General features: G+C 46.4%; 10 protein-coding genes across 10 annotated transcripts; 3 read left to right on the top strand and 7 right to left on the bottom strand.

The window, feature by feature from the left end:
• Positions 1-1,115: 1,115 nt before the first annotated feature.
• On the bottom strand, positions 1,116-1,376 carry N7518_009112 (Heterokaryon incompatibility; the record flags this gene model as incomplete). The annotated part of the gene is made up of 1 exon (XM_057190039.1): positions 1,116-1,376. One exon carries the CDS (start codon positions 1,374-1,376, stop codon positions 1,116-1,118), a length of 261 nt encoding a protein of 86 aa, XP_057037695.1.
• Positions 1,377-1,485: 109 nt separating this feature from the next.
• Positions 1,486-2,610, bottom strand: N7518_009111 (HNH endonuclease signature motif containing protein; the record flags this gene model as incomplete). Its single annotated transcript, XM_057190038.1, has 1 exon — positions 1,486-2,610. The coding sequence occupies one exon, from the start codon at positions 2,608-2,610 to the stop codon at positions 1,486-1,488; it is 1,125 nt and encodes a 374-aa protein (XP_057037694.1).
• Positions 2,611-3,791: 1,181 nt separating this feature from the next.
• Positions 3,792-5,408, top strand: N7518_009110 (alpha/beta hydrolase; the record flags this gene model as incomplete). The annotated part of the gene is made up of 1 exon (XM_057190037.1): positions 3,792-5,408. The coding sequence occupies one exon, from the start codon at positions 3,792-3,794 to the stop codon at positions 5,406-5,408; it is 1,617 nt and encodes a 538-aa protein (XP_057037693.1).
• Positions 5,409-6,737: 1,329 nt separating this feature from the next.
• On the bottom strand, positions 6,738-8,324 carry N7518_009109 (uncharacterized protein; the record flags this gene model as incomplete). The annotated part of the gene is made up of 1 exon (XM_057190036.1): positions 6,738-8,324. The coding sequence occupies one exon, from the start codon at positions 8,322-8,324 to the stop codon at positions 6,738-6,740; it is 1,587 nt and encodes a 528-aa protein (XP_057037692.1).
• Positions 8,325-8,705: 381 nt separating this feature from the next.
• N7518_009108 (Zn(II)2Cys6 transcription factor domain-containing protein) lies at positions 8,706-9,865 on the top strand (the record flags this gene model as incomplete). The annotated part of the gene is made up of 2 exons (XM_057190035.1): positions 8,706-8,745; positions 8,796-9,865. The coding sequence occupies 2 exons, from the start codon at positions 8,706-8,708 to the stop codon at positions 9,863-9,865; spliced, it is 1,110 nt and encodes a 369-aa protein (XP_057037691.1).
• A 164-nt stretch (positions 9,866-10,029) lies between these two features.
• On the bottom strand, positions 10,030-11,787 carry N7518_009107 (tetratricopeptide repeat protein; the record flags this gene model as incomplete). The annotated part of the gene is made up of 1 exon (XM_057190034.1): positions 10,030-11,787. The coding sequence occupies one exon, from the start codon at positions 11,785-11,787 to the stop codon at positions 10,030-10,032; it is 1,758 nt and encodes a 585-aa protein (XP_057037690.1).
• A 381-nt stretch (positions 11,788-12,168) lies between these two features.
• N7518_009106 (uncharacterized protein) lies at positions 12,169-14,245 on the bottom strand (the record flags this gene model as incomplete). The annotated part of the gene is made up of 9 exons (XM_057190033.1): positions 12,169-12,484; positions 12,545-12,784; positions 12,847-13,075; positions 13,138-13,205; positions 13,255-13,348; positions 13,417-13,504; positions 13,566-13,730; positions 13,792-13,893; positions 13,946-14,245. The coding sequence occupies 9 exons, from the start codon at positions 14,243-14,245 to the stop codon at positions 12,169-12,171; spliced, it is 1,602 nt and encodes a 533-aa protein (XP_057037689.1).
• An 811-nt stretch (positions 14,246-15,056) lies between these two features.
• On the top strand, positions 15,057-16,360 carry N7518_009105 (uncharacterized protein; the record flags this gene model as incomplete). The annotated part of the gene is made up of 4 exons (XM_057190032.1): positions 15,057-15,144; positions 15,220-15,321; positions 15,381-15,541; positions 15,599-16,360. The coding sequence occupies 4 exons, from the start codon at positions 15,057-15,059 to the stop codon at positions 16,358-16,360; spliced, it is 1,113 nt and encodes a 370-aa protein (XP_057037688.1).
• A 172-nt stretch (positions 16,361-16,532) lies between these two features.
• On the bottom strand, positions 16,533-16,769 carry N7518_009104 (uncharacterized protein; the record flags this gene model as incomplete). The annotated part of the gene is made up of 1 exon (XM_057190031.1): positions 16,533-16,769. One exon carries the CDS (start codon positions 16,767-16,769, stop codon positions 16,533-16,535), a length of 237 nt encoding a protein of 78 aa, XP_057037687.1.
• Positions 16,770-23,029: 6,260 nt separating this feature from the next.
• N7518_009103 (tetratricopeptide repeat protein) lies at positions 23,030-25,281 on the bottom strand (the record flags this gene model as incomplete). The annotated part of the gene is made up of 2 exons (XM_057190030.1): positions 23,030-24,140; positions 25,142-25,281. The coding sequence occupies 2 exons, from the start codon at positions 25,279-25,281 to the stop codon at positions 23,030-23,032; spliced, it is 1,251 nt and encodes a 416-aa protein (XP_057037686.1).
• Positions 25,282-27,108: the final 1,827 nt, after the last annotated feature.

Below are 27,108 nucleotides of genomic sequence, written 5' to 3'. Positions count from 1 at the left end.
AACTTCGGGATTAGTCATAGCACTAGGTGACACCTGCATATTCCATATTCGACGTCACTCACCGATTCCAGCAACTGGCCTGAGGGGTATCTGGAAGTGAGAAACTGTATGCGTTGGAACAGATACGATATTTTGCCTAACTTTACTTCAATCTTCACCAGCAATCTGTAGCTTTTCAAATGTTCAGAAAAGAGAAATGCTACGAGACACATACTCTTCATCTGGCGACACACTCCCCGATAGCTACTTCCAGTATGTCTACCGCTGGTTGATAATGGCGGCTAGTGGGAGACATACCCTAAGTAGTTTAGCATGATAGATGCATTTAGCCTAATTCAAGATTTTGGTTTTCACACTCTGATGTATCATAGTGTCACTCGCTTGTCTGCGGGATTTGAGAGGTTCTGTGGTCACGGCTGTCGCTGCATTGAGCCCCGCGACGTGAAAGCTGCTTTGCAGGATAAGATTCGCGTTAAGAGTATTCTACGCAGGGGGATGCTGTAAGAATAAGGCCTCTAGCGATGTGTAGGTGCCTCTTTGTGGCGTTGACTAGTATTCAAGTATTCCAAGAGTAATCGGAGAAGGAAAGACCTACATAACATCTTCGTTATCTGGTTTGTAGTCCGAAGAATCATCATCATTGGAAAGATCTAATGGGATTTAGATAGATCTCGCAAATTCAATCACCAAGACCGCAGCATTGATAAATGAAATTTCTTTGTTATCGGGTGCCGTATTCCCCTTCCTTCTGCCTTGGTAGTTTGTGATCCGATGGAGTTCCTCCGCCGCTATTGATTGCGATATCAGCTATTAAGGTATAGAGTAACCAGGTATATGAGTGTTATGGTGAATTTCATGGTGAGTCTTGTGGTGAGCTGTGAACGGTGATGTGTTGAGATGCGCTGTTTGGTGAGTGGTCGGGCGGTGAAGAAGATCTACCATTTTAAAATTAATATACTATTTTGGATCTTTGGGGCTTGTTGATATTTCGTGACAGATGACCTTCCTCTTTTCTCGGCCGTGCCAGAGACGGTTTACGTATCACCTTATAGCCGTATGGCTGTTCTAGAGCGTATACGGAGACAGATTGTGCAATCAATAACAAAGATCCGAATCTACAAAACAATCCAGTTAACGTCCACTGATTTACGCCTGGGCAGATATTCCCCATCTCCCACCAAGGTCAGCACATGGAGATTCCCGATTTTGATCATCTTCTCCGGCTGCGAAGAGTCCCCACCACTGGCGGCCTTCAACAACAAACCATCCCATTGTCCGGGTCGGTACCAATGATGAATAGCATAGTACGTCCCACGCACTCCGTAGATCTCCGGGATGAGCCGTTTAATCCAGTATCGGAGATCCCCATGATACATGCTTCTAATAGCCATGAGATTGAAAATAAAGAGAAAGTGATATAGCGCCGGGGGTAGAGGGAACGACAAGCAACCGGCAGATCATGTAAAAGAAAGACATAAGTATCGCTCATCGTGGCAAATGGCCCGAGTCATTCGACCTGGGCTTCTGATTTTCCGTTCCTTGCAGTTCAGCTTGAACAGGTCTTCGCTTGGCCTTGGTGATTTCGTCATTTTGAATTGTATTGCCGCGGGAACTCAAAAGCGACAGACAACTCACGGAAAGCAGGCTGCTGATATCGGTGCTTCCATCTTTCGCTAGGAAGGGATCAGCGCCATCGAAATCTCGTAGGAGCTTCTCGATCAGTTCAGCAGGGCCACTAGCATGGAGAATGTTACCGATAGCTGCATGGACAGCTAAAAACTCTGGGTTTGGATCTCTGAAACGGGTATCATTGTTTGTAAGGGTGATGAAAGTTGCCGTCGGATAATTCACAAGGCATGAGCGTCTCGGGAATTTCTTCAATCGATACCGGTTTGGTACTGTTGTTGGCTCAAGAATGAAATGGAACATTCCGAAGTCTTCATGAAAAACAGAAGCCATCATTAGGATGTTATCTTCGCGATTAACATCACCTAATAACATATTGAGACGGGACCGTAAATTTGGAAACCATCGAAAGATATTAGTCCATACTGCCGACATTTTACCTCGCTCGTCGTCGGTGCGAAAATTTCCAAGGCAGAAGGGAATAATGTGAACTGCTTGCAATTTGTGTACAGGCCGCCCGGGGGGATGTGGGGTGGTATCCATATCCCAGGTTCCTGTTATCGCACATTTATAGCCATCGCGGGCTAAGCACTCCTGGCGGAGTCGCTGCTGGTCAACTCGTGTCACGGATTCTACATCGAAGGTGTTCAAGTATTCGATCGAGTCCTCAAGACCGAGACGAGATGAGGGAGTGACTGCCGGTGTTTTACCACCGGTAGACAACATAGGGCGGAGAAGACCTGTGTCTATGCTCTCGGCAAGTTGTCTAACCTCCTGGTCATCTTGACATCCAGATAAGTCTTCGATCAGGTTACGCTGTCCGTCTGCGGGCAGGTACTTGAAAACAATCTGGAGAAAAAAAGGTGTGTCGTCTGTTGAACTCAAAGGCTGGTAGCCCTGTAAAGTATGATTCAGGGATACTTGAAGTTCGGAGGTGGAGAGTTCTGATGTGACGGATGGACTTAAGCTTCGCAGGTCCGACATTGTAGATTGTGCAAGTCAAACAAATAACAGAAGAGGCCTTTCTGAACTTGGATAGAAAGGAATTTTGGATCTTTGCTCAGGAACGAGACAACGGGGAAAGGAAGTTATCGGCTTGAAGTGGTGAGAAAAGGGAGAAGAGAAGTACAACAAGAAGAGAAGTTGATGTCAGACTCTAGGATGAATACCGTCATTTTTTCATCTGTCAAGAATGGGATATGGCCCCTCTAGGCCCTAAACAAGAACCTTGGTTTTTGTTATGGTCTAGTGGTAAATTACGCTGTACGAAATTCGACATCATCCTTGATACAGATGGGTCACGTGATTTACCAGGCTGGTTTTACTGCAGAAAAAAAACATCCTTTCGTTTTTGTTTTGTTTGTTTTTGTTTACTAAGTTGTCCACAAGATTGTCATTTTAGAGCTTATGTCTCATCGTCATCATTGGGTCAGGTGACCTCTCTCTCTAGATGGTCATAGCGTCAGATAGATATGTCAAGTGCTTATGTCTCGTTAAGCTTAATTTCTAAAAAGTTATTATTAGAGTTCCACAAATACATATGTTATTATTATATTTCATTCACACCGAGTTAAAAAAAAAAAAACATACAACAGTGAGGATTCGCTGGTGGTCACCCACCCAACTACTAACTCACCGGCGTGTGGCTTGAGTACGGCTGAGCGGACGGGAAGCCCTATTTTCCACACCCTATGGTCGTATGTGTCAGTTTAGATATTGGAGGGGAACATAAAGCAGCTGAGAATTATAGACTACAGCTGTGGGACAAGTTAGAGAATTTATTGAGATACGAAGTAAGCATCTTACGTCTTCGATAGTACAGACTAATATCTACGGCAGCCGAAATGGGCCATATTGGACAATGCGGTTTCTACCATGCAATCACTACTAGCGGAACAATACAATACCAGTGAAACTCAAATAAAGATACAACATGGATCAACGGCGATACATGTACGGGGTAAGATCTTTTGAATACGTTTTCGCCGCCAATACACACTACCATTTTCCGCCTTGTGGAATCCCCGCACGGGTAGGCAACAACATAACATAACAACACCCCGAATGAAAGCGCCTTTCTACTCCGAGTACTCATCTTTTGTCTAGCCACATTCTTCATATTCGTGACCCACGGGACTTGAGCTGAAGCAAGCGAAAACACTACCATGAAAAAATCACTTCTGCTGGGAGATTTCGCCAGAAAACAGCAATTACAGGCTTCTCGCCCGAAATATTGGGCCATCGTCTCGGTGATTTTGATCTGTTCTTTGTTTGCTCTCAAACACTGGTCGGTAGAAATACCAACATGGCACCAGCATAGGACCCTCAAATACACTGGTGAACAGATAAGTTGGGAGCCTCGTGGATTCATCAAGGGGAACTTCGTGGAGTGCGGCAATGTTTTTGTCCCCATGGATCAATTCAACCAGAGCAACTCGGGAAATAAAATCTTCACCATTCCACTCATCCGCATGCGCGGCACGAACGCAACCCAGAACCTCATTCTCAATCCAGGTGGCCCTGGAGCGAGTGGTTTCGAATTCCTCAACCAGAATGCAGAGCAGCTGAGGGCTATAGTTGGCGAAGGGCTCCACCTAGTCTCGTTCGATCCTCGCGGTGTTAATAGCTCGATGCCGCTAGCCTCCTGCTATCCCGATGTCAAATCTCGAAAGGATTTAGCTCATGTCAGATCTCGCAATGTCGAGATTGACAGCCCTGAAGTCTATGCATGGACACAGAACTTTGTCAAGGCATGCCACGATACGATGGGAGAACACGCCAAGTATTTAAACACTCCCCAGACAGCGGCTGATATGAATGATATTCTGGATGCACTTGGCCAGAGAGACATGATTTATTGGGGTTTCAGTTACGGCAGCCTTCTGGGGCAGACCTACGCGGGACTGTTCCCCGAGCGTTCGAAACGTGTCATCATCGACGGTGTCGTGAACCAATTCAAATGGTACGACGGTACTTTTGAAATAGAGTCCCAGGTTGACACGGACAAGGTACTTGATGGGTTTTTTGAAGAGTGTACCAGAGCAGGCACAAAAAAATGCCCACTATCCTCGCTCGCAACATCTGTGGAATTGCGCGATACGGTCCTTTCTTATATGAATAGGCTCCGAGAACAGCCAATTGGTGTGTACGTGAACAATACAGCACATGGTGTACTAGGGTATGAAGAGCTCTGGTATGATGGTGTTTTACCAGCCCTTTACTATCCCTCCACGTGGGGTACACTTGCCAACAACTTGTACAGTCTCATTCAAGGAAATGCGACAAATGCTTTTCTTGCATATGGGCGTGAAGATTCTTGGGATATGGGCCATGAGGCAAGCGAGTTTATCAGATTGAACGATGGCCTGAGTGGTCCCAAAAATTGGCCCCAAGACAGGCAACCGCTACTTGATTATATCTTGACTTCGTTCAATCAGAGTATGTTCGGCGCTAGACACAGCAAAATATTCTTCATGAGACAGCAGTGGACTATGCCGAGGACACACTCTTACGTACCACGCAAGGGAGTTACAACGGCGCATCCGCTGCTGATTCTATCAACTACTTGGGATCCTGTAACTCCTCTTACATCTGCCCGCTCGGCGAAGGAGGCATTTCAAGATTCACAAATCGTCGAAGTCAAAGCTTATGGCCATTGCTCTATCGCGGTGGATTCCTCATGTGCTGCAAATATTATACGCGATTTCCTGTACGAAGGCAAATTGCCTCATGCATATACGGAATGTGAAGTGGACTCCCCTTACTTCAAGGAGAGCGATTAACTCTCTGTGGGAAGATATTTGCGGGGGCGAGAAATTGGAATCCGTAGGCACATGCCTAGATACGCCGCGATTTCATCGCAATACTTCAATTCCAGGGAAAAACGCTGCATCTGCCTCCTTGCTGCACATGCGACCAGTCGATTGTCTAGCCCTTCCAAGCCAAAAATTGTAGTTGAGGAAGCTCAACCCCATAGATTCATTGTACGGTGAACGAAGTTGTGGATAGCCGGTTTTGCATGCCTCTCAATATTATTCGCAATTTGCCAGAGGGAAAGCATATTGATGGTATCTGAGAAGACCTATAGATAATAGTTTACTAGTAGATAATAGATAAAGGGTTAGGATTATAATACTAACCTGCTTGATAGCCTTCATAGGCGCTCTCTCTTTATCCGTGAGGATAGTCAGGGGGCCAGGGCAGGCTCGGTGGCAAGAGTCTTCAGCCCCCTTCAGCCTATTCACCCGAATGCTGTCTTAGTTACTAATGTAGGCACTAACTACGCAAGAAGGAAGTGATAAACCAGAAGTGAGAGCATATGACTTATAGAGAAATAATGTGCTTACTTTTGGGTTCAGTGGGGAATTCCGATTGAGGGAATTTTGGGATAACCTTCCGGTATGTGGGTCAGGAAAAAGCTTCAAAGTGCATACACATATCAACAAGCAATCGTCTTTAGGGTACGAGAGGTCCGAGAGTGCTTGGGAAATTAATGTCTTACCTTAGCTCATAAAAGGCGTTGTGATGGCTCCACTACTGGTCCGATACGTATAGTATTCGCAAGTTTCATTAGACGAAAGAGACCCTGCCCTATCTCTTGGTATGGAGAGCCGGGCATAGGTGTTTTACGGAGTAGACTGGCAGAAATAAAAATACAGAGGGCTTAATAAGCAAAGTATCGAACCTTGGAACTAACTTTGGAAAAAGAATGAAGCTATTCCCGTCATACAAATCTCCGCATATCCCATTTCTAGGCGTTGAAGCTGTTGCGAACGGACAAATCTCTCTGAAGAATTTATACCAATCTCCGTATGCACCTATTTATAGGTATAGAAGCTGTTACGACCGTGCAAATGGTTTGTGGGGTGAAAATAGCTTTAATTCAGTGGTTTATGCGGTCGGGGACGGTTCCTGACGCTAGGGCGGGAATAGCTTCAATTTACACTACCTACACGGTCTAGAGCGGTGTCGAAAGCGGTCTATGATTCAGGCATATTAAGGCATAAACCCAGCAAAATCAGGCCTTCGCAAATGTAGGTTTATTCTTACTTTTTATGTTTAATTCCTTTGCTTCAAGAAAGTGTAGCTAGGTGAGAGTTACACACTTCCGATCAGTGCAGCTTCTCACGCGAGTCCCGCACAACGTGGAAACACGCCACCCCATCGTTGGCCAGTTGCGCGACAAGCCCATACTCCCAGTCGAGATATCCTTGCATATCCTTGCGAGCGTTACTTGTCCCTTCATACGGTCTTTTATACACGTCGATTGGCTGCGACAAACATCGCAATTCGGTCTCGAGGGGGTGACCAGCAGCCACCCAGGCCGTTGTCCCTCCCGTCAGATACAGAACTTGTCGTGAGACTGAGTTGCGTGCGTCGTCAACGTTCGTGGCGGCAACGTCACCATCGGGCGAGGTCAGCACGATAGGGCCGTCACCGTCGATAGCCCTCAGATCTCGCGCAAGTTCCGGTCCAGAAGCGAACCATGCGCCCGGAATGTGGCCTTTGCGATAAGACGGACTGCGGGCGAGATCGACCACAGTCGCTCCCTCGAGGTTCTGAAGGTCGTTCACCGTGATAGCGCCATCCTTTGGAGGATTCCACGAAGAGACTTCAGGCAACACAAGCCTATCAGGCACCGCCGATCGCTCTTCAAAGACATACACCTCCCATCCGAGTTGCAAGAGCCAGCTGGCTGTCATGCGCCCTCGTACACCATCCGTATCGTACAGAACAATGCGAGCTCCCCGAACACCCACCCATTCATCGGTGGCTTGTACCAATTGACCACCCGGAGCATTGGAGAAGCCGGTCGGGTGTCCAAGGGCATACTCTTCCGGGTCTCTCACATCTAGCAGATACAGACTTCGATTTTCCGACTCCGTACTAAATCGAGTGAGCTGATCGCCATTAATAATAGAGACGCCGACGTGATTCGCCCACGATTCAGCGTATTCCCGCGCTTTTTGTAATGCCTCAACTGAAGGACCTGGGACCCGTTCCGTCTGTTTAGTCTCTAGTTCCAAACCCTCCAATGTCCACCCGATCGTCCCATTCCGGAGCGCTACCACTTTATTCGGAATTCCAGAATTCACCAAAGATTGGGTCCCAACAATACTCCGCGTTCGACCTGCACAATTGACGACCACTGTGGTTTCCGGAGAGGGTACAGCTTCGAAAAAGCGATATAGAAGTTCTCCCCCTGGACAGCTGCGGCCCCGGGGAATGCTCATTGTTTTATACTCCTCAAAACGCCGGGCATCCAAGACAACCACATCAGTCTCACTCTCCAGAACATCCTTGATATCCCGCGCAGATAAGGATGGAGTGTGGTTGATCGATTCGACAAGCTCGCCAAAAGCCTTGGATGGAACATTGACATCGCGATAGACCTCACCAACGAGGGCGTAGCCGGAAAGCCCGCCTTGCAGGATGGCAACATCTCGATATCCCAGCGCTAATATCCGGACAGTAGCCCGAGCTGCATAACCTTCACCGTCGTCGTAGACCACAATCGGGGCTGACAATCTAGGAACCAGTGGAGGCAACTTCTTCTCGATCTCCGAAACTGGCACACTTAGTGCGAATAGAGGATGGGACTCGGAATAGGGGCCTTCTTCGCGGACGTCGAGGAGGGCAACTTCATGGTGATTTACCCAATGCTGACGCAATTCGCGTGCGGTTATGGATTTGGCCATTTTGCTGTTCAACTAGAATGAAAATTTTCCGATTGAATTGAAAGGAAATAAATGGAAATTACAGCGAAGCGACGCTACACAGAAGCTCGGCAGTTTTTTCTCGGAGGATTTTCGACAAACCCGCAAACCACAGCTCCGAACATTGATATTCAGAAGCACACGCAATACTTGAGCTTTTGATGTCTTCTATTGACACCTTTCATCCCAATCACTGACTCGGCATGATGCATAGAATCTGCTGCTCAGAGGCTGCACTACCCCGCTCGAAGCTCGGTTGACGCCATCTCAGCGCAGGATGACCAATCCTCCAATTCCACCTGGACGTCAACTTCCGACCTCGGTCCTGTGCTTGTTAGATCAAACTAATACATTCAACATAGTATGTATCCCACTCGACAACGAAATTCCTGCGAAGCATGCCGTGAGCTGAGCCGTTCTCCACTCCTTGAATGTCTGGCTAATGTTAAATAGGGGCACGGAAGCTCAGATGCTCAGGCGAAAAGAGTGGTTGCTCTCGTTGCCGGGGCTTAACATTGACATGTAAATTCAAAGACAAAGGAGCCCCTGGAAGGCCGAGAAAGCGCGCACGACAAGAGGAACCAGACCGCGATTTACCGAACGAAGAGGAGCGAATAGGATCTTCAAGCTCCTCGCATTTCTCGCCTGTCATTTCTCAATCGCCCTTTGACTCTCATGAAGCCGGCAATATGTTAATGGGAGCCGGTGAGTTCGACTCATTACCATACGAGCTATCCGGTAGCTGCGGATTCGATTCCTCGCACTGGGAGATGCTCGGGAACGGCGATATGTGTTCCTTTCCCATTGAGCTATTGCACACATCACGCCAGAGCGGATTGCATAACCCGGAGGTACCCTCAAGAGCCTTGGATGCATACGTCTCTCCCATGTCGTTCTCTCAGTCTTGTAAATGCGACGAAGAGGTTTCCGATATAATCCGGAGCCTGAGCCGCGCGAATATGTCACACGATATCGTTCCGATGCTCCGCGCAGGCGTGTCCCTCACAGAGAGACTACTGACCTGTCCTATGTGCTACGATGTGTCCAAACCGCCTCGAGTAACGGTTCAAAATGTGCTCCTCATCGGCCAGCTCATGTTTGAAATAACATCCGGCTACCAAAGGTACATCCGCTGGCTGCATAAGCACTGCACTGAGCTAGATATCAGCAACGAGACTAGGACCGTCTATCTTGACTGTGGGCTTGGAATACCGTCAGAGTTGAATCTACAAATCAGCGGCGAGAAGCTCCGGGACCTTGTCGTGCACGGCCTCCAGACAGATACAGACCGGCTTTTGGTGTTCGGTGAACAGTTTGCGCAGCGGCAACGCAATCGCCATATGGTCGGCCACGAAAATTGCCCCAATTCTGAAGGCCGTTGTCGGAGAAAGGAGGATGCTGTTGATCACGACCCGCTCGATCTCTGTCCACATGATCCGATAGCGCGGAAGTTGGTGCCTTGTTTCCGTATCGTTGATGAGGTTCGCGGGATGATCAAGCAAGTTGCAGATGCCGTGGTGTGATACCCGTGTTTATAGCGTATTCTTTTAAGGTGTTCCCGAAAGACCTGGCATGATAAATTTGTTGCCTACTTTGGTGGGCGCGTAGATTTTACATTTTACATCTTTCTATATGTATCATAAACGAGAAGCCAGCGGAACAATGTTAATTTATGCAAAATGTTCATCTAGCTCTTATTACACGTCGACCCCACACTGTGGCAACCATTCATTTTAAGCTTTCCACAAGGTGAGGGCAATTTCCCAAGCCGGCAAAAGCATGAAGATGTAATTTCAACATCTGCCTCCACAAGAGCAAGGGAAAGTTGTTTCTTGATAATATTGGCCTCCGCATGGCGATCCAAAAGCTGAAGGCACTCATGATATCCATGCAAAGCCCAAACATTATTCGGGTGTTGGTGGGTGCGTTTGGGTGTCGGGAAAAGCCCCAAATCTTCAGCATAAGCCTGTGCAGCCTGCTCAACTCTGCCCTGTTCCAATGACAGGGCTGCATATGGATGCCGAGCTGGAAGCATCCACCCCCATGGCTCTGCGAAAGGCAGCTCGTCTTCCAGAGTGATTGCCTCCCGTAATCTGCGGAATGCTTCATCATAATCGCCTCTTCTATACTCGATCTCGCCATCCATCATAGCAGCTGCGATTTTGAGAATGTCGGTGATTTTGTTGGGGAAGTCGAGGCGTGTGGGGGGAACAAGCTTCGAAGCGGCTTTGAAAAGCTCTCGCTCTTGGTCGGCTTCCTCGAGCTGCGACGTGGCCGCATACGCGATGGCCTTTCCATAGTGTCTCATCACATTCGTCACACAATAGAGATTCTTATCTTCGAGCGGGTCGAGCTTCTTGAGTTCTTCCCACATCCCAAACCGGATGAGCACATGGACTCTGACGGCCTTGAAAAATTCCATCCAGTTTGCAAGCGCAGGCGTCTCGACGCGCAGAATTTCTTCTGTGATAGTCGCCTCCATTCGCTCCGTCGCTGACAATGCCGCCTTTGATTTCCCACCAAGCATCGCAGCGTAGATGAGGGAGTGATAGTCGTGTAAGCGATAATAGCTGTAGAATGTCAAGCCGCCATTCTGTTCAAAGAATTTGTCATCTGCGACGGTCGCTTTCAGATTGTATTCCACAGCACGGCGATAATCGCCCACGAGAACATCAATATGCGCGGGCATATGGAAGGTATGGCCTGTATCGGGAAATATTTCACGGATCATCTCTGCTGCCGGCAGAGCAGCCTCAGGAGTCGCCGACATTTCCATCAGGTGGATATACATGTGCGCGGGACCGGGATGAAGTTCAACTTTCGGCATCTGCAACGCCCGATCAAGTAGATCTTTCACTTCGAATACCGGAGAAGACGCTATCGGCAGCCCCGTGGAGGCGTCGTATAACTTCCGCGGTGCGCAATTCATCAATGCGTCCGCGAATAGTGTGATAATGTCAAAGTCTTCGCGACCGAAACTTATATACACCTCTCTCATGGCATCGGCATACGCTCGGCTACATCCTGCAAGATCCCTACTTGGATCATCGTTGGGGTATCGTTCTGCAAGAGCCTTGATGAGCGCCTGCTCCCAATCTGATGCATTGTTTGCCCGCCTCAGTGCTTCTTGAGAATATATATAACACTGTTTGATTGCATTGAGTCGATCTCTTTGGTCGAACAGCGCCCATGTTTTGTTGTAATTGGACCCCGAGCAGAAGGATATCCCCCAGTAGGCCATGGCGCAATTTTCGTCGTGCGCGATTGCCTGCTTGTAACAGGTGATTGCTTCATCATGATTAAAGCAATATGTCCAGACAAGGGCCCTGTTGAACCATATCTGGGCTTCCTGGGAATTGGTGCTGACTTTGCGGCTCAATGTTCCCAGGTCAAAGTAGGGGTCACTCGTAGCCCTTGCGGGCGATTGGGTGTCAACTGAGTTCATTGTCCAAGCTAGATGAGCCGAATACCAAGGATGCTGTGTCAGAAACCTGTCTGCGAATAAGGAATAATCATGTAGAAGACCACATGAAGAGGTTCCCACAAATTGTGAGGGGTATGTATGGAGTCGGAGGGTTTTTATTAGCCGCGGGGAGATCGCGCGATTTTGATTCGATTCTCGGACCTTTTTTGGAACTTGGAGTAATTGGATATCGGGGTAATTAACATCATACAAAGTAAAAGAACATCATTTTTTCTGAAGATCATCACGTCACGGATAGTATTCACTGAATTTTTGTCAACGATGGAGTTGGGCTTTGGTCTATAATCTACAGCTTGTATATAGGTTTCCGCAATATATCTAGGCTTGTCAACAGCTCTTCCCTCAATTGTTCTTCAAGTCATTGTCCACAACATCTTCCAAAATCGTCTCGCCCCTTTTTTCCGCTGCGATTTTAGCTAGCTTCAGCCGCCTCGTGTCACGCTCCGTCTCCTGTGTCACCCACCACGTCACCACCGTCAAGATCGCGCAAGTACCCACAAGACCGATGGCAACGGAGAAGGGCACTGTGTAGTGTGGTCCAAATTTACTTTGAAACAACTGCGGGCCAATGGCGCCGCCAATTTGGCCGTAGCTGTTGACAAATCCGATAGAGAAGGCGGATCCCGTAGCTCGAGAGGTGGTTTGTACGCGCCATGGCCTATTATCACGTTGTGAGCTATACAAACATATGAAGTGGATGAGGACATAGGAAACTTACCACATGACTGGGTACCATGATGCAGTCACGGCATTTCCGATCAGCGTTACCGCGTATATAGCAGCATTACTCGGATAGGCAACAAAGACCCCGTAGCAGACTATGATGATAACAAGGAAGGTAAGTGGGTATAATGGCCGGGGTATCCGGCTACGGTCTGCTGTAATTCCTGTAGCCGCAATGACTAGGAGACCACAGATCGTGATGGGGATATTGAGAAGCTGGGCTTGGGCAATGCTCCTAAGAGTCTGTTAGCAATGCCCGTTGAAGTCATAACTGTATGCGGAAAGTAACCAACTTACGTGTATCCGAGGTTGGCAATAACCGTCGATTGATAGAATGTGACACCGTTGGTTCCAACAGTAAAGGTAGCCCAAATGGCCGTAAACAGCCACAGCCTCCGATCTTTCAGTGACTCGATAACTTCACGCAGCTTGAAGTGCTGCTCATTTCCACGGGGAGAATTAGATGGGAGTCGAGCCTGGATAAACTTCTTCTCCCTCTCAGTCAACCATTTGGCTGTCTCGGGAACTATCTCGCGTTTTCGCATATCAGTCACTGGCGTCGTGTTATGAGCAAAGGATGACCCTTACAGTCTGGGAGTAAGAACCAAATCACAAATCCAAAAAGAACGGTCGCAATGCCTTCTGAGAGGAATAACCTAGAGTAATTTTAGTACGGATTCAGGAATGGATATAAGAGAACGCTACCATTGCCACCCGGAAAGGCCGCCTGCACCAGATGCGTTGTCAAACCCATAGGCAAGAAGACCACCGAAGATACCCGAGATATTTCCGCAAATATCTTTATATCGTCAGTTAAAAATTTCATGTAGTGCGAGATGTTTTGCGAGCGGATCGTGTGTAGCTTACAGAAGTAGAGCAGTCGTAAGGACATCTCGTCCGGGCGATACCAGTAAGTCATCTGGAGAATGACACCGGGGAACTGTCCAGCCTCGGCCTATTGCGGTGTTAGTCTATTCCATTTTGGAATCATGAGACATATTGGCGCGGTAACGTACTACACCCAGTAGGAACCGTGTCGTATATAAACCGCCCTTATTCTTCACAGCAGCATTGCACATGAGAGCGATACCCCAGCTGATCATAATCCTTGATTGCCACTTTGAAGGGGAGCATCTCTTGAGCAGTAAATTTGAGGGTGCTTCTAGCAAAATGTATGGGACCTGTCACATATGATTAGCGATACGCCACGGCATCTGGATCAAGACTGGCTGGATATCTTACATAGTAAAGCACAGTCACAAGATTGTACTCGTTAGATGTGATTCCGAGCTGTGTCATGATATTCTGATCCGTTCCCTTGTTCATGATTCGAGCATTGGATGCCTGCGAGGCTGTCAGTTATAATGTCCCACCTAGTATCCTTGTGTATACGCACATTGTTGCTGTCCAGATTCTTAAACATAAAAATGAGTGAACAAAGCGTCATTAACCGCCAGTCGATCTTGCGTAGTAGCTTCTTTTCCTCTGCTGCCGTGAGCAGTGTCCTACCATTCATAAGCTCCGGATCGTAGCCATTGATGGTTTCCAGGCTTGATGAGGCTTCTTCAAGAGCTTCACCACGTCTCGCAAAATGAAGCTCATGATTGGTATCGGTATCATTGGTGGAAATAATATCGGTGGCCGTGGTCTTGCCCAAATCTTTGGATGAGATGCGCCCGTCTTCTCTGTCTGCCATTGTAGCGATGTTGCTTTCGACAGTATAATTCTCAAATTATTACTGTTGACAGTCCCGGTTCAACGCGAGTTGTCATTGATAGATCGCCATGCATCTCCTTTATCAGTCCGGAAACCCTCCGAAAAACATTATAGAAGCTTAGACCAAGCTCCAAACCTAGCAGATAAAAAATTGTATCATAGTCGAAAAGTATTGCAAATGCTATGGCCTAGGCCATACTTGCTGCTGTCAAGTCCTGACATACAATATAGTCTCAATTGGATTCAAATCCAGATGGAGATAGTCTATTCGAATATTTTTGGAATCAATCTCTTTACTTTCGTCAATAATTATATATCGAATTTAGTAAAATCGTGTAGTTAATATCCTCATAAGTACGTTCCCGGTCAAAGTCATTCATTCCCTTATTTGGAGTTATCATTGGAAATATTGTAGAAGTGCGTAAGTCGCGATTTAGTGAGGGAACAGTCGCTGATCACGCAAACGGAGGATATCATGATGAGATCTAAAGCCCACGTGGCGTAAAGAGGTCCACCTGCACTCGCACCAATCTGGCCGGCCTTGCATATCAACCTTGCGGGCTGTCAATGGAATAAACCTACAAATTGCCCGATTGGAATGGATTCAACAATAAGCTCAAGGGTCAACTACAAATCCGCTACAAAACCAAGGATATCGCGATCTTGATAAACCCCCCATCTGTCAGATATAGTGCAAATGCACGCTATTGTCTCCATAACCAAATCCTTCTACTCCAGCTTGCTGTGATATATTCTTTTTATATATTTTCTTCCACTATCTTGCATGAACCATGGCAACTTTGACCCAACCTCCAGCCCCTGTTCCTACGGGATCTGATATCCCAACATACAGTCAGGTCCCGGAGACTACTTTTGATCGTAAGTGGTTTAATGCAAAACCTAGGGTCCTAGCCGAGATTTGAGACACCATGCTAACGTGTAACTTGCATATAGTGGACTGGGCGGATCTCGCTACCTTGGATCTGTCTCTGTTCGACCAGCCCGGCGGTAAAGAGCAGTTAGCCAAGCAACTTTTTGAGGCTATCCAGAATATAGGTCAGTAGTATATGTTTCCAACACCAGCTTCCCATGATTGTATACTTATCTGGCATTAGGCTTCTTTTATATTACCAACTTCGGGCTCTCGCAGGAAGATGTTGACCGCCAATTCGCTATTGGCAAGGAGATATTCAAGCTCCCAATAAAGGAGAAACTCAAGTATCGTGCGGAGCTTGAGAAAGGTGGCTACAATGGCTACAAGCCAATGGGTCTCCGGGTAAGTCGAATGCCGATAATCTACGGCGAGAAACAATCATATCTAACCCTAGGTTAGGAAATTAGTCCGGGTGTCTATGACAAGACAGAAATCTACAACATCCCAAAATTCATCCCAGCCCTCGAGCTTCCCCAACCGGACATTGTGAACAACAATCGTCCTATTATAGAAGGCTTCGCACGCCACATTCATGACCAAATCGCGGCCAAACTTCTCACGCTCTTCGCCATTATCCTCGAGCTACCCGAGGACTATTTCCTAAAAGTGCATCGCTATGATGAAAAAAGCGACTGCCACCTACGGTACATGAAGTACCACCGGCGTTCAGACGAAGAAAACGAGAAGGCCGCCGGGATTTGGTCCAAGGGCCATACCGACTTCGGCAGCTTGACTCTGCTGTTCCGCCAACCCGTTGCTGCGCTGCAGGTTCGCACCCCAGAGGGCGAGTGGAAGTGGGTGAAGCCGTACCCCGGGAGCATCACGGTGAATCTTGCGGACTCTCTCCACTTCCTCACCAACGGCTTCCTCAAGAGCAGCATACACCGTGTTGTTGCACCGCCGCCCGATCAGAGGGATGTAGATCGTCTAGGTGTTTTGTACTTTGTTCGACCGGAGGATAGCCTCGAGCTGCGACCGGTTGTGAGTGACGTGCTGCATCGTCTGGGATATGACCAGACAACCGATAATAGTGCGGTTGGTATCACTGCTGGCGAGTGGGTGAAGGCGAGAGTGGCCAAGGGGGTTGACAAAGGTGTGGCTCGGAGTGAAATCGGAGACCAGCCTATCATTGGGGGTGTAGTTGCTAAGTATTATGATTAGGCTCTAACTTTTGTGCTGTTGATGTTCTGTACATATGTTGTTGTTTCCTTCCTTTATATCGTTATGGATGTCTGGGTGACTAGTGACTTCCTCAACAGTTTTGAGGAAGGAGCGACCTTACCTCATCTCTGTATCTCCTCAGAAGCGTGCAGTCAGAGACCTCCCCTCGTTCCTAGGGGTATCCCACCTTACCGGTCTCGGGGATCTCTCCGATGCGCTGCGCGGGAGAATTAAGTGGTCTGAATGGCCTATTGTTACTGAACTCGAAGCCCTCTTCGGAGAGGATAGACAGGCCGCGCATAAATAGGCGGTCCAATGGAGACTTCATGCTTCTCGGCAGTTCATAGAAGCCTTTGTACGAACTGTTTCCGCCGAAAAGCCAGCGTACGGCAACCAATCGTTCTTTCATCTTCTGAAGGAGGGGGAGCCGATTCCTAATGTTCACCTGCAGTACCAAAAAAGGGTGCTTAGTGATAGCGAATGTGAATGTGAATGTGAATGTGAATTCGCCATTACAAATTCTTTATTTGAATCAGAATCTTGTTCGAGCGCGAAGTTAGCGTGCCGTGTGCTGTCACGGCCGAAAGGAATGTTCAGCCGAAAGGAATGCTCAACCTCAACCTTCCCTCCGAGATCAAACTTTTCAAATCCACGGCTCTGGTTTTGGAGATCATTAGGAAGCTGGAACCTACTGGACTTGTTGACCTCAATGTCCTTAAGGAGGGCATGAGATCATTACAGAGACATCACTGGGCTCCATGTGGGTTTCTGGTCAGCAACTTGACCCATTCTATGTATTTGCTCTGCTTACAAGTCTGAGATGCTATGACCAAGCAGGCCTTACCTAATGGATACGCCTCTCATATAACGGAGATGTCAGTGACGGGCTATGGCATATATCAACTCCAGGAGGTGGCTTTGGCGTTATTCCATAAGCACTTACCTAAACATCATACTCTAGTTAGCGCGTGCAAATTCTAGGCTATAAGAGCAATATACTAAAATTCCAGCCAGTACTCCCGGACAGTTCAACGAAAAAACCAAGCCCGTTGTATGGCCTTCATAACTTCTGCTATTCGTGACCTTGAGAAAAACGAAGCACATCTCAATGACCAGAACGAATCCGTGTCTGTTTTGCAACAACTGTATCTCACAACGACTTGTCGTTCGATGTTCCTTAGGCAGCTCCGTGACTCTGGAGTTAATAGATACTCACAAAAGGAGTGTGGATGCATTGACCAGGGGAGTAATCGGAGGTCATCTTGGCTGGACGATATTGTCATTATCCGGGTTGGACAAGATGCGCTGGAAGATTATGCTATGTTTGGTAAAAGGTTACTGGAAGAAATTACACGCCGGAGAGTTCTGGAAGAAGCCAAGAGCCTGGAAGATATTGTGAGGACGTAGAAGGACATTTTTGGGCCTCTCTTCAACATCTTGAGCACAGTGAATCGCTCATTTTATATGAGACATTGACCCGGGTTATCGACTTAATTTCAAGTGAAGTAAATCATAGGGCTGTACCAATGAGATGAACACCAAGCCTGAATTGCTAGAAGGCCTATATCTCAATTTATATTGGCGTGTTCAATTTTCTTCGTGGTGTTATATATACCAGTCGGCCTTATGACGGATCGTTCAATACAAAATTAACCAACTACGGCTTAGCGACTCCTATGACTAGGGTTTGAAAAGGCTGCTCTGCGTTGTCCTACATCGAAGGCGAAAGTGATACTATATAATTTTTCGTCTTAAGTGGAAGCGAGAGATTTAAAAATGCAGAACTAAAGTCTCATCCGATTCGATTTATCTGTCCGTTCCTTGTGGCAAAACACCCCAGTGCATGATTGTATCTAGATAATGAGGTATCAGATACCACGTCCGACTGTCTGGTTGCACTTACTGCAAGAATGCATGCTGTGAGTTGTGAGCATAAGACTAAGGAACATTATATAGAGAGCCCAACCTCGAATAAGTAAGAAAACGATACTGAGCTAATATACTCTACAAAATGAATCGCATACTTCGACAGCCTAAACCCGATTTGCTGGGCTCTAACTTGGTCTTCGCGTTCATCTAAAGATCTCTGTGGATCACCGAGTTGAAGCAACAGTAATCCAACATTTTCGCGATCTAAATCCATAGACGTAGGTCTATCATCAATCATACTGTCTCCGATGTTTGCTAAACAATTAGTTATGTATTGATGAATGAAAACAGTATATGACACTTACCTATCTTAATGCCTCCATCAGAACATAGGATAATGTTGTCACAGTCGATATGCCCATGGACTATCAGAAGCTGTTCATAGATATACTCAAGACCCCTGAGAATGCTCCTGCAGATACTAGCGAGATCGATCTCACTTAACTGCACGGCGGGAGTTAAGCCGACTTGCGAAAGATTGACAGCAAATCCACAGTAATTGTAAACTAAATGAGTGGCTTTACCATCGTAGAAAGCCTCTACAAGGCCCACTATATTTTCGTGGAACGCAACTTGCAGTTTAAAGAAGCTAGTAAGCTTTCTGTCGGCGGTCTTTGTTTTGATCAAGACAGTTGAGTATCCAAAATAGTTGCCAAGGCTTAGCCATCCGCAACCCACCTGATCGACTTTCCAATTCATAGAATACTTCAGGGTAGGGTGTCCAAGGTGGGGTAGGTCATATCTCATTGGTATTTCAATACGTTGAGATCTCAGCACAAAGTATAATTGAAAAACTCACCTTTCAGGATTAGGCCTATCACAATCGAGGGTTCCAAATTGCCATTAGGGATTATTCTCAGCGATAGCTATTAGGGAAGGATTATTCAAATCTTCAGCTTGGGTCATCTTTAGCATATTAGAATTGACTAATGTTAGCTAGCTACTGATACATACCGAAGGTGGTATACTTTATCGTAATTTCCATTCGGTCAAGCTTGGCTCATTTTCTTAGAGCGTAAGCGGTCGGTTTTCGCTATATACCTTTCCGGTGTCGCGGATGGCAGATAATACCCGAAGTTATGATGGGGTCACTGCCTGTCATATTGTGATTGGGCCGCGGCAAAAGTAAAAGCTAGTGCTTTTCTAATATTGAGCCAGTCCTCAGACACTGGACTGAAGCTCCAGGTGCTCGCAAAACACAGTGGCAGCCACGTAAGCAGAGTTGCGGACACGAAAGCAGAGTTGCGGACATGAAGCAGAGTTGCGGATACAAGTCGCGCACACGGAAGCACCCTCCTTTTTCTCCTCGCACCGGCGGGCGTTCAAACCCCCTTTTTGCCCCGCAAAACCCTAACATAGACATTAGCGGCTACAGAGATATGATTATGCACTCGGGCCGGTCATGCCAATAAAGGCCACTCGGTTTTTATCAACGCTAACCATCAGGAGAGATAATGGAGACGTATAAATATGCCCCTGGTGTCTGCTAAAGTAAATGAAGAAGTTTTTATCTTCTCCCGCATAGATGACTACTTTTACCATCACTCATTTTCCGACTACACCGGAAGCAATTTACGGAGCGGTCGTCGGTTTTATCGCTTTCTCATTCCTATTGTATCGTCTTACTTTATGCACTTGCTCGTTCTTATCAACCTCTCCTTTCTTATCTTCTCGTGTTCGGCCTTTCTTATTGCGCCATATGATTTATGCCCGGTCCTACTGGCGGTTCCTCGGATTTGGATGTATATCAAGGACCCATTTAATACTCACAGTTGTTTATTTTACCGGCACTGGCGTCAGTAATGTTGTGCGGGTCCATTCCGTTCAAGATACTGGCAAGAGAGCAGCAAAGCTCTCTCTTATTAACTTGTATCCAATGTTTTTAGGCGGTGGTTACGAGTTTGCTGCTTGTCTTCTTGGAATTTCCTCTCCAGTCCTATGGATTTCTACATCGAACATTTGCGTTAGTGGCTCTATTTGAGGCTCTAGCTCATGTCATAATCGTTGCTCGATCGAGGCTGATTTCATAGGAAAACGAAATGCAATTTTACAGTCTCCTAGTAAGCTTTCCCGGTTTCTCTAAATTGTGTATATATACTAAACCTTAGCCAAGGCCGCTAGTATATTCCTGGCTTTAATGGTTCTACCACTAGTTAAAAAAAGGGTCTACGAAGTATTTCTTATAACCCATATTAGATGCGCGGCGACAATGATTTACACAGTATAGCAGTATACCCGATCAGCTAAAGGGAACTTTTGGGTATTTCTACTAGTATTCATATATACCCTCATTATCACAGGGCTATTACAGCTAATTCGTATTATCTATCGTAATACAGTGGTAGGAAGAAGCCATATCCAAATGAATTTATAACCCTATATAGGTAATGTCGTTCGAATGATACTATCATTACCTAGACCATAGGTCGTGCGCGCCAGTCAACGTATGAACCTAGGCGTTCCCTCCGTTAGAATATTTTATATTTTTCAATCGCACCCTTTTACAATCAGTTGGTAGGAGAATGATATCAATGGCCGGGCGGTTTCAATCTCAATTCTACTTCGGCCCTGGTCTGGTTTCACAAAGAGACTGTTCGATCACATTGAACCAAATAGAGACTGCGGGGCTTAGATTAACGGCCCTTTTGGCCCATCGTCTATTAATTGGAATTTAAACAGCAAAGTCGGCGACTATAGACATGCCTTTTTTATTACTACCGGTATCGGCATCACAGCTCAGTTACCATATATCAAGGAGCTCCTCGATAGCTATAAAAAGGCTCAAATATACATACGGAGAATATCACTCGTCTAGCAGTTAGATAGGATTGGTGACTATGAGAGTGCACGAGACTTACTACAGTTCCTCGTCAGGCAAGATAATGGATACGTCAGTACACAGTTCTATATCGACGACGCTATATACTTACGCTAAGCAGATGCTTCATATCTCAATTTATGATCCACTAGGTGCTCAGTCGGAAGATGATATCCAGCACATTGGTGAGAATAGGCTCATCGATGTCCATAGCGGACGCGCCATCTGGGAAAAGCAGCTCGATATAGAGATAGAAAGCCAAATGGGGAAAATGCTAGTACTTGGTAAGCCTTGTTCTCGTCATCTAATACGAACTGGCCCACTCATCATGAAATTAGTGTGTGCGCAGGCCCAAACTCGGCATGATATCAGGAACTTGGTTAGGTCACACGTAAATAAGAACGTCGAGTTATTCGAACCTGAGTTTCAGCCTTGGGGTCAAACTGGAAGCTTACGCGCCTTCCTCAAGCCGTGAGAGAGAGAGAACGGAAGGAGTACAAAGCGTCGGACGCTAGAGTGAATGGTATAGTCGCAGAGTTAGGGTAGACACAGTCACGTGGGATTACTGGTATTCTACGTCAGCATCGAGTCGCTAGGGTTCTGATGTGCTATGTAGGAAGAAACAAGAGGGCAGAATGATATGTTGAAATATTGCGGCGCCCCGCGAAAGCAATAGGCCAAGCCAAAGAAATCGTGGCGGTGGTAACCATCCATCGAGCGTCTAGTTAACCAACATCCAGGAAATTAAGGGAGGAAGCGATAGGCTACTTCGAAGGCATCATGGCATAAGGGAACCGGTGAAAAAGTAAACGTACAGTAACCGTGCCAAGCGCCCAACCCCCAGGAACTGGGGGTTGGTGCGCCCCATTAGATACCCATTTTTCACCAGGTACCCAATCTGCAATTTATGTATCTTTTGTATGAATTTCCCATACAAAAGATACTTATATACCTCGTAGACACTATGCAAAATTTCTCAACCTTCGAACTAGTTAGGGAAGATATAAGAAGAGATATATAACTATTAGTATAACTAATAGAAGTCTATTTCATTTAATAATAGGTTAGTAAGGAATATCAAGTGAACTCAAAAAGAAAAAAAGCATGTGATACATATAACTTCATTTATAGTGTCTTTTTTAAAGTCTTTGTCCTTTATCCACGTTAGATATTGAGAATTAATACTAGTGTTAAATTAATTACACTAGACTTATATTACATTTATACTCTTTCTCTTACTTTAGCTAGTCCAAGGGCTGAGAAATTTTGCATAGGGCGCACCAACACACCAACGGTGGGTGTGAGCGCTTGGCACGGTTAGTATTCGAAATCAGTTTCAAATCCACACTCTTGCGACTTGATTCGCGAACCCTGACTTGACACACCCTAGCTCACATTAGGAATAGTGGTGTGTCTATGACTTCCAATAATAAAATTGTATTTTACATGACGTAGGAGGGACCCTGCCTTGTGTATCTTACTTGAAAATGCCATAGTTACCATCCACCCTAAGTAGGAGGAGGCATCTTCACCCGCTTATCTCTCTTAAATGTCACAATTGACCTCACAGAATGGCTCCGACACATAATTCTATCATTTAAGCTGCATCTATACTCGACATGATATAGAGCCAGTCACTTGGCACAGTTAAAATGACTGAAGAAGCAGAATGTAGTCCGGCTACGATTATAAATATTCGCATACAGTAATCCTGCGACAATTTGGAAATGTGTACGCACCCTCCCCCCCCCCCCCCCCCCCCACCCCAACCCGAATAGGATGGAAACGGACTAGTTATAACACCACTAATAATCGAAGTCCTTGGCGAACACCTGTCTGAAAAGCCCGGCCATGACAAAACCGCCGACTTCGTTCCTGGTGCTTGGCAGGGCTACCATGTGGCATCAACGCCCGGATGACGATCAATTGCATTGCTCCAAATAGTTCAGCCAATGACGCAGGCCAGGAATCCAGTACAAAGCTCCACCCGCATCAGCACATTCCTCAAGAGCATCTAGTTGATCCCGGGTCCGTCGCTCAAGATCGAAGAGCCCTTGACGATTTAAAACGTCACACTGGGAGAGGAGGATTATGCGTGTTGTGCGTCCGCTGGCTAAGTTGAATCCTCGAAGGTTACTCATCGCTTCTGTCCAGTAGCGGAAGGCCTCCTCAAATTGGGACCGAACGTGAGATAGCTTAGCTTGGACAATTGCTAGGCGTAATTTATCCATCTTCATGAGCTTCAGTTGGCATTGGAACACGCGGCAGAGCGTTTCCTCTACCCCTCCAAGTCTCTTCTGTGCAAAAAGACATTCTGCAAGAGCAATGATCAATGCACCCTGCTTTGGAGCTTGACGGTTGATCGCAGCCTGGAGACAGCTCTCGGCTTTGGCAGGGTCGTCCAGCTCAAGATACGTATCAGCCAAGCTACATGCCAGCTCGCTTGTATCTTCAAGATAAATAAGATCCCTGGCGGTATTCGTAATGTTCTGGGATCTCTCCAGGTATGACAACGATCCTACAAAGTCGCCTCGGTAGCGTAATATCTTGCCCATGGTCAATTGCTGACGAAAGAGAACAGCCTGTTCCATTGCAGAATGTGCCCAGGAAGTCGGCTGCCATATCCCTAACACTTCCGTTGCTTCGGTAAGTTGATCAAGCTGGATGTGATTTAGGGCATGTTGGATCATGGTATTCCCATACGCAGCATGTAGCTTTCTGTTGCCTTGATAAGAGGCACCGCCCGTTAGGGAAATGAAAGCAAGATCTATCTTACCGGAGAGCCGGTGGATCAGGCATTGTCTCTGCGTGAGGCATGAACGCATGTAGCTGTCGTCTAAGCCAACCGTGAGTTCTTCTGCATGTCTGATCGCGGACTGCTTCCACTCCATAACAGAGAAGCGAGCAGATTCAATAACGTTGAGAGCTATATCAATCCTAGCCATAGGAGTCATGTCCTCAACTTTACAATAGCGTCGAGCTCGTTCCAGGGTGTATCGAACGTGCGATACTAATAGGTTTGCGTCAAGTTCTCTGTAGGTGTGTTAGTCGCTAGAGGCTCAATCGGGACGGTAGAATTACGTCTGCTCCAGATACTTCCAGGGGATCGAACGGGACGCCAGGATGAGAGCTTGTAGACACCAAAATGAATGAGTACTGCTAGAAAACATATTTAGCATCCCATTTCTTGCTCTCTCGCTCAGCTTGAAACGCGAGTTGGATACCCAGTCAATAGCCAAGGATGATTGGAGTTTGGACAATACTTTCGTCAGCGTGTCAGGGGAACATATGCGTATCAAATCATCAGAAAGGCCCAATTCAGCTGAATCTCCTTCGACAATGTCTCCATCTTTACCCCAGCGCTTCCGAGGGGAAGCTCCGCGGCACAGGAGATCTGCCGGGACTTCGTAGTTTGCGAGATAGGACAGAAGTATCATCAGACGTGCAGAGTCGGCACACCCGGTGGCCTTCAGATGTGGTATCACTTCAAAGACCATGGCTATGGATCTGGTATCGTCGCTTAGAACCGCCTCGTTCCTTCCTTCACAACGGCTGAAACCCAGCATCGTGTGCTTTGGAGTGTTTACGAAGCTAAGATGCACTGTAAATGTGTCAGCATCGTAGAATACTTGGAGTTATATACCATACATTTCACTTCTTTGATGAGATTGCCAGCCAACTCGCTTAGCTCTTTCGCTTCACGCAATGTATTCGACTTTTTTAGGAGTTTGTCAAGAGCATTCCGCCATTGACTCTCAGCATAGCGTTCCCAGCTAACTAGTAGATTAGCCAAGATCGTGCGTATTCATTCCAATACTTACATGTATCCCTTTTCCAGAACAAGGAGAATTCCAGTAAGCGGTTGGTCTGATTCCCGTGAAATCCAGGACACAATAGCATGCCATCGTCTGCCGATCCTACGAGCGTTGTATATCGTATTTTCGGGGGATTCCACATGTCCTAGCGTAGCTTGCGCTTGATGCACTAAAGTTTTGATGGACTTGTTTTTCATGTGTAGTTCAGCTAACACGTACCGGACAAGCCGCTTCCACTTTTCGGTACCAGTACAGCATGTCTGTGTGATAGTGGAAATTACCATCCTCGTGCTAATCTGAACACCCAGCTCCAGCTTAACATAGGAATGGTCAGGGTTGACCTCTACCTTAGACGACATTGTGTTGAAGGTTAGCATAGGTTCCTAGAGCGGGGTTGGCACATTGACACACAATCGATCCATGTTTGTTTTGAAATTTTGAGTTTGCACTAATCCCGAAATGGCCCAATTTTGTACGACGTACAAAATCTATCCAAATTGGGTCTAGATGATTTAGAACCTTGCACTAAGCCAAGGTTCCGTCTGTTCGCCTGCTGGAACAGCACAGGTCATACCAGTATGGGCGACGGATCGGACCACTACGACAAAACTAATTTTTGGCTCACCGCTCTAATCACCGCCTATATGATTATGGTCTTGGGCCTGTATGTAATATTGCAACCTCTTTACATTTACCTCTAGTATATGTCTATCAATTAACCTTGAACCTTTTAAGAGTAGATTACCTCTCTCTATAATGGCAGTACCATATTTGAGAGAGGAGAGTGTACTATGTAAAGAATACGTGTACTTTGGAAAATATCAATTTGCGTAAGGAGGAGAAGATGGTGGTATACGGGGAGGTCATATGACCTGGAATAATCTACTAGGTATAAAATAGTCTTGGTATTCATAAAATTGCTTAGTTATCGATGCTATAAGGTTCTAGTTATTCCTCTGTCTTAATGCCCTATACCAGAATTCACCGCCTTTTAGAATTCTACTAGTTCTACCGATTTGAAACTCCTAGTCGGCAGTATATTTAATAGGAAGGCGGTCCAGGAAGACATTTTCCTCCCGAAACAATACTTACTTACTCAGGTATACTTACTTGTCAGCTTCTAATAGTCGTAATTAGTTTGAAATTTATAACTCTTTTAGAGAGGGGCATTTTAATTAATTAGACCTTCAAATTTGAACTTAATGCGACCGTTGGAAAGTGAGTAATTAGAGAAAATATAAATTGCTGTATACTCATTACAGCTGTGGAACAGCGTATGGCTAGCTGACTAATTTTCTGCTCGGCAGAAAATTAGTTTTGTCGTAGTGGTCCGATCCGTCGCCCATATACCAGGAGAGGTATGCTGAGCTGTAGTAGGTACTAAAGGCAGGGTCTACCCTTCATTTTGCACAGACAAAATAGTTGTCTCTCTTGTCTACACTGCCAACATCCGATGCGCTATGTCGAACCGCCCTATAGAGGACATTATCTCCTGCCTGGCAGTAAACACAGAAAAGAGTCTCCCAAATGCTGATATCAAAGGTCACTTTTTGATAGAGCTGGTAATTGTTACCAATAGCTGGGAGATACGTGTTCCCACAGGCCAAGGTGATGTTCGTCTTCGACACACGGAAGAAGGGCAGAGGGTTGGGGTGTATATCGCGGGTGACAAGTTGAGGCATTCAGGCAAAGAAGAGATGAATGCAGTATTGCAAGCGTCTTGTGTGTTGCAGGCGATCTGGGAGAACCCTCAAATTGGTCGTACCTGGATTGTCCAGTAAGTGTCCCCTTCAGTCAAACTTATTTCCATAATAACAGAAAATAGTTGCGAGGGAGTGCCAAAGTATCTGTTAGTATCTCACTAATAGTCGGCAAGGCACATCTAACATATCAGAAGATTTAATCTATACGCGGCTCTCAACAAAGACACTCGGAAACTCCAAACTTGTTCCTGTCACTGGGATAAAGTTTCAGCCATCGCCCGCCGGCAACTTGAGACTCTTAAGGGAGAGCTCAACGTCAACTGCAACGACCCCGAACTATATAGAAAACAGGAAATGTTTCATGTCCCGGGAGGAAGTGATGTTCGCCACATCCTTGATGATTACCAACACCAACTACAATTGCTGGAAATAGGTGGAAGGAAGAGATTGGAAGCAGCGAAACACACAGACTATACAGTAGAG

Source organism: Penicillium psychrosexuale (assembly GCF_028828465.1).
Source record: "Penicillium psychrosexuale strain IBT 29551 chromosome Unknown utg000005l, whole genome shotgun sequence".
NCBI lineage: Eukaryota > Fungi > Ascomycota > Eurotiomycetes > Eurotiales > Aspergillaceae > Penicillium > Penicillium psychrosexuale.
Note: the sequence above shows the minus strand (reverse complement) of the source record. Positions and strands in the feature narration are given on the sequence as shown.